The sequence below is a fragment of the Aegilops tauschii genome, chromosome 1, assembly GCF_002575655.3.
Source record: "Aegilops tauschii subsp. strangulata cultivar AL8/78 chromosome 1, Aet v6.0, whole genome shotgun sequence".
Classification (NCBI taxonomy): Eukaryota; Viridiplantae; Streptophyta; class Magnoliopsida; order Poales; family Poaceae; genus Aegilops; species Aegilops tauschii.
The window spans coordinates 494,795,297-494,801,832 of NC_053035.3; the positions used below are offsets into that span (position 1 = coordinate 494,795,297).

Genomic DNA, 6,536 nt, shown 5'->3' on the forward strand with positions numbered 1-6,536 from the left:
TGTTTTCTACTAGTGGGGCGCATCGAGCTCGCGGCTCGTTCCGGTGAAGAGGGAGCCGGAGGAGGCCGTGCCCAATGCGCCGCCGCGCCGAGGCGTCATCGGACCGGAGGACTACCTCCCACCGGGGTAGGAGGAGCTCCTCGAGCGCGTCGTCCTCGAGCGGTCGGCGAGGGAGCTGCAGGAGATGGAAGAGCGCATCCGGCGCGAGCTCGAGTACGAGCAGCTCTTCCTCGATTCGGGCCTCACGGCATCGCAGGCGCAGGCATCGAAGGAGGCCGACCTGCGCGTGATGAAGGAGGAGCAGGCGAAGCTCTTCGTCGACCTCGGCTCCGACTCCTCCGACTCCGACTGATCGCCGCCGGTGGGCAGCTACCGCAGGAGCTCCGGTGAGCTCAATTTTGTTGCAGTGATGCGGTAGCATAGGCCCTGTCTAGCATATCTAACCTCTATGTATGTATGCGGCGTGTATGAACTTATTTGCGAAGAAGAAACATGTATGCGAGCGAGCTCCGGCGAGCTGTTGTTTAAATTTCTCATGCGAAACAACATTTTTTGAAATTTAAGGGTCCGTTTGCGGTTTCTAGTCTGCCGCCGCAATTTTCAGCCTACATAATCGCCCCCGTGCGACCTACAAACACATTTTACGGGTCGGTAAAATGCTAGAGTTGCTCTTAGGAGCGGAGGGAGCACTATTATTACTACCCACCAACCCATGCATGAGACATGCTCGGTCGAGCTCTCCATCACAATTCACACAATCCGTCCAAGTCGAGGCCGTGTGCATGCATGCACAAGAATTTCGTCCCCTTCGATCCATGGACCGCCGGGGACGTGACGAAGACACGAGCAAGAGGCGTGGAGGAATCCGGCGCGACCGCTGGCTGCAGAGAGTCGACTGCTGACGGTGACGCGCGCTATATCTGTAGCAATGGCCTGTGCGGTGATGCGTGGAACCTTCCTGTGTTCTCCTCCACGTGCGTCCCTCATCCCCACCCTGTGGCGGCACCGCTGACCTGACCACCCAACCCGCCGGCGCGGCACTAGCACCGGTCGGTCGGTCGATCCATCAGCTGGCTAGCCGCGCGTGCGTCCTCCACTCGGGCCATGTGTGTGTATAAATAAGCTGGCCACGCCCACGATGCGATGCACATACATTCACTAGCCAGTCACCACCATCTCGCACGCGTCTTCAAGAGCTTTGCTGGCTTCAGCGGTGGAGACAAAGAAAGAGAGAGAGAGTTGTTGCCATGGCGTCCAGGGAGGTCAGCATCCAGATGGCGAGGGTACTGGACGGACAGCCGGGGTGTGCTCCGTCCCCGGAGCCGCTTCTCCTTTGTGTCCCGTCGCAGGCCGCCGGCGTTTCTTCAATGGAGGCTGCCGATGCCGTCGTTTCCGGCGGCAGGACCACCAAGAAAGCGGCCGCGGCTGCTTACGCTGAGACGCCGAGCTCTGTTTTGATCAACGTCCCGGGTTCGCCGTCGGGCATGCCATCGTTCGTCTGCGCCAACGAGGCCGACGTGGGCGCCCCTGCCGTCCCGCCGACCGTGTCGAAGGTCGAGCGGGCTCACCACCTGGCCGTGCCACAGCTGCTGAAGCAGGCCCGGCACCACTCGCAGCCGTCCTTGGTGGTCAGAACCGGCGGCGAGGTGCCGGCGGTGCTGCGGAGCGACAGCATGCGGGATCGAGACCGGCGGTTTGACCAGTTCAAGACGTTCTCTGGCCGCCTTGAACGGCAGCTCTCCAGCCTCCGTGGGGTGCCACAGAACACCGACGTCGAAAAAGGTGCGGCATCAAAGATCTCAGAGGAGGACACCGACGAGGACGATGAAGTGCCCACCGCCGACCGCTACTTCGCCGCCCTCGAAGGACCCGAGCTCGAGACACTTCGGGTACGTACCACGTCACCGTGTAGTATTCCAGCAAAAAGTTTACGTACTTCGGGGACATCTTTGTGTCTAATAACCTCGTGAACTTGCAGTCGACAGAGGTGGCCGTGTTGCCTAAGGACGAGACATGGCCGTTCCTGCTCCGGTTCCCCATCAGCGCCTTTGGGATGTGCCTTGGCGTGAGCAGCCAGGCCATGCTCTGGAAGACCCTCGAGTCGGAGCCCTCCACCAAGTTTCTTCACGTGCACCCTGCTACCAACCACGTCCTCTGGTGGATCTCCGTCGCACTCATGGTCGTCGTCTCCATCACCTACCTTCTAAAGGTCGTTTTCTACTTCGAGGCCGTCCGCCGCGAGTTCCACCATCCCGTGCGCGTCAACTTCTTCTTTGCACCATGGATTGCCTGCCTTTTTCTTGTCAAGGGCGTGCCGCATCCAGTGTGGGAGATCCACCACGCCGTCTGGTACGTGCTAATGGCGCCCATCCTGTGCCTCGACCTCAAGATCTACGGCCAGTGGATGTCTAGCGGCGAGCGGCGCCTCTCAAAGGTGGCCAACCCATCAAACCACCTCGCTGTCGTTGGCAACTTCGTTGGTGCGCTGCTTGGCGCTAGGATGGGTCTCCGAGAGCTGCCAATCTTTTTCTTTGCCGTCGGGTTGGCCCACTACGCCGTGCTCTTCGTCACTCTATATCAGCGGCTCCCCACCAACGTGCAGCTCCCCAAGGAGCTCCACCCAGTGTTCTTCCTTTTCGTCGCCGCACCTAGCGTCGCATCCATGGCATGGACAAGGATCTCTGGCGAGTTCAACGATGGTGCGAAGCTCCTTTACTTCATCTCACTATTCCTCTATGTGTCGCTGGTGGTGCGCGTCAACCTCTTTCGGGGGTTCAGGTTCTCACTGGCATGGTGGGCGTACACATTTCCGATGACGAGTGTGGCCTTGGCGACAGTGTTGTATGCATCGGAGGTAGACAATGTGTTGACGCGCTCACTGGCAGTCGGGTTGTCAGGAATTGCCGTTGTCACGGTCACCGGCGTGCTAGCCACCACCATGTACCACGCCTTCCTGCGGAAGGACCTCTTCCCCAATGACGTATCCATAGCCATCACGCGACGAAGGCCCAAGTTTAGCAAGATCCTCGCGCACCTTCGGTCGTCAAGCTCTGATGTCAAGGAGCTTGTTCTCTCCATCCCAAATTTTAGTTCCAATTCCAAGCAAGGCGCATACTGCGATGATGCCGGCTCCATCTACAAGACGAGGGGCAGTGTCGGCGAATCTACTGTGGCACAAGGGCACGGAAGAGCAAAGTGTTAGGAGGTCCATGCACGACATGGTGCATGTACGCACGGCTAGCTCATGTTGATTGTGCTTGTATAGTGTTCTTTGTGTTTTTTCTTTATTCTTTTTCTTCTTTGTGAACTTACGAACCGCGACCATTAATCCCGGTTCGCAAAGGCCATTAATTCATGTTGATTGTGGTAGAAAATGGGCCTTTAGTCCCGGTTCGCAAAGGCCATTAATCCCGGCTGTGCAACCGGGACTAAATATGCGCGACTAAAGCCTCCCCCCCTAGTCGCGCCTCTTACGAACCGCGACTAAAGGCCCGTCCACGTGGGCGCCAGGAGTCCGTCGGGGCGGAGGACCTTTAGTCCCGGTTTTCGTGGCTAACCGGGACTAAAGGCCTCCTCCGCAGGTTTAGGGTTTTAGCCCCCCTAAACCTGGTTTCTTTTTAATTTGTAGTGTTTTATTTCTTTTATATTTTATTTTGTGTTTTATTTTAATTTTGATGAAGTTTCAGTACACATATTCTACGCTACTATATACATGCATATGAAATTTCAAACAAGAAGAATTCAAGAGAAATATATAATATATATTCAATCTCGGGTGACCATATACAACTTCGAACAAGTTTCCATACACAATTAGGATGGATGACCATATACAACTTCGAACAAGTTTCAATCTCGGGTATGCATATAAATTTCTTCGTCCTCGGTATAGTGTTCTCCTTTAGGATTGATGACTTCCCTCATAAAAAATCCTGCTAATTCATCTTGAATTGGTCGGAATCGAGCTTCTGGACTAAGCCTCCTCCGCAAGTTATCCGTCGCCTTCCGCACGCTATCCGATACCTTCTGCTCAGAGGTGTGTCTCTGGATGTTCTCACAAACATAGTATCCACATAGATTGGTCCCCGGTGGCTGCTTATCCACATTAACTAACCTTCTAAAATCTAGCTCATGTTTGAATTCACCGACAATTTGTTCTGAGAACCGTCTCCAAACCCTACAGGGCAAAGAAAATTAAATGAACAAGGGAGTTATTAGTTACTTGATATTAGGAAATAAACGAAAGAGACCGATCGATATAGAGCTCAAATGATTGAAAATAATTACTTTTGCAGCATTTTTCTCATGTCGGCCCAACGCTTTGGATCCGAATCCATAGAGTCCATGATTAGAACTCTGGAGGTGTGAAGTTCAATATTTAACAGAATCCAGTGGAACCTGCGGACACGTTACATGCACAGTCATGCATAACTCATCGATTAGACATACCATGCATGGAGTAAACAAAAGAGAATGGGCACAAGAGAGAAACACTCTCCCAAAGGAAATAGAATATGACTTTTGAGTTGATGCTTTCTAAGAAACTTGTACAAGTCTTTCTCCATGTCTTCGGGGTGATTTTGTAACACATGTCCATTAACGATATGTGGGTCAATGAACCCAACATCATGGATGTTTCTTATTTTGCATTCCCAAATCTTCAATCTGCATAATAGCGTACGCAACAATATAGTTAGGACAATATATATATATATATATATATATATATATATATATATATATATATATATATATATATATATATATATATATATATATATATATAGTGCAGGCAATGAAGAACGAGATGAGGTAGAAATAAATCACTTACAGAACGCAGCAACTCAGGATAGATTTGTAGAGCTCGCGCAGATTGAACAGCTGGAACAATTCACTCATATGAACTTGTACAGAGTACCGTTTGGTGTGATGCTCCTCTGTAACATCCGTATAAATATATTCTTTGTCGGCCCATGTTATGAATTGCTTGTACCAACGTAGCAGATTTCGCATTTGTGGTGGTAGACTCTTTTCCCGCGCAGGCTCGACGAGAGGCCCATTCCGCACATATTGTAATGCTATCTCACATACTGGCGCATCCTCAAGGCCTAAGAAGGCACGAAGAGTCAAACCCATCTCGGACGCTTGTTTCATAGCACTCGCTACAGTCAATCCAAGTGCTGCCGCAGCTGCTATGATCTCGGGGTCCTCTTCCGGACCGGCTTTCACTATGAGCGGGGGGATCGATTGTTTATTCTGCATCCCGAGCTGGTCAACTTGTTTCCCGCTTTTTTTACTTTCTTCTTTCTCCTCCTTCAATATTTTTGCTTGCCTACGAAGTTCATGTCCATAGTCGTCAGGCATATTCAGCTCGGCTTGGGACGGTGTCATCAAAAAATCCTTAGCCCACTTCTTTTGCTTCTCAGTGAATACTTGCTTGGGCTCAGGCTCTTTTTTCGCCTTCGTATCCGCCTTCCATTTCTCATAATGAGTAGACGCGGCCAATTTGGTTTCAGCTTCACTAAGTTCCCAAGGCCTTCGGAGGAGAGGCTTCAGTGATGGCTCCGGTACCTTGTGGTCTTAGGTACATAAGGGTCCGGGTTAATAGTCCAGGAGCGGGTTTCCTTGCTGTCCGTCTGCTTCTGCTTCTTCGCCGGAGGTGGATTGGGGGGCGTCGTACCCGCCGGAGGAGGATTGGGGGGCGTCGTACCCGCCGGAGGTTGTGGATCGGGGGACGGCGTCGAATGGCGTGAAGGAGGTGTAGGTGAACCACCACGACCACCACCACCGCCACCACCACCACCACCACCACCATCGGAGGGGGGGTGGACTTGTTAGCCTTGGCGCCTCGCCTGGAAACACTATGTACTTCTTTTTCCATAGAATGATCTGGCGCTTGACATCTCCAAGTCTTCTCTCCCCTTCGGGTGTAGCTTTGTCAATCTCCAGGTCCTCAAACTCTTGGACTATGTCTTCCACCGTGACACGAGCATAGCCATATGCAATGGGGTTGTTGTGGTGGAGTGCTCCAGGTGTACAGGGTAAAGCACTGCCGGTAGCTACCTTAGTGGAAACGTTCCCCACGGGATAATGCAGATCACATTCTTTCATCTCCTTTACATCATCCACGGGGTAGTGAGGCTCCGGTGCACGAATCTCGATCATCGGTGCATTAACACCAGGCGGGGCATCCGTGGAAGCCACGCTGCTTCTCCGCTGCTGGCTTCCGCGATCCGCTTCATGATCTTCATGCGGCCCTGCAGCCGATTTTTCTTTTACTAGTTCATGCACGGTCTGCTTCAACTCATGGAGTTCCGATGCAAACTTCGCCAAAAGATCTGCATCCCGGTCCGTCTTTCTCTTACGGCTTCTGTAACAGTACGGGTCATTGTCCTGGGAAAACCCTACTTTCCACGGAACTCTGCCTTTGCCTCGTACACGTCCTCCGTGTTCATCATTCCCGAGGGCTGTTGTCAGTGCGTCTTTCTCTATGTTGAACTTGATCAACCCCTCTTGAGCTTGGGTCATTGCGTCAA

General features: G+C 52.4%; 1 protein-coding gene across 1 annotated transcript; it reads left to right on the forward strand.

Annotated features, from left to right (window-relative positions):
* Positions 1-1,151: 1,151 nt before the first annotated feature.
* On the forward strand, positions 1,152-3,337 carry LOC109736425 (S-type anion channel SLAH2). Its single transcript, XM_020295646.4, has 2 exons — positions 1,152-1,889; positions 1,979-3,337. Exons 1-2 carry the CDS (start codon positions 1,248-1,250, stop codon positions 3,200-3,202), a joined length of 1,866 nt encoding a protein of 621 aa, XP_020151235.1. The 5' UTR covers positions 1,152-1,247; the 3' UTR covers positions 3,203-3,337.
* The last annotated feature ends 3,199 nt before the right edge of the window (positions 3,338-6,536 follow it).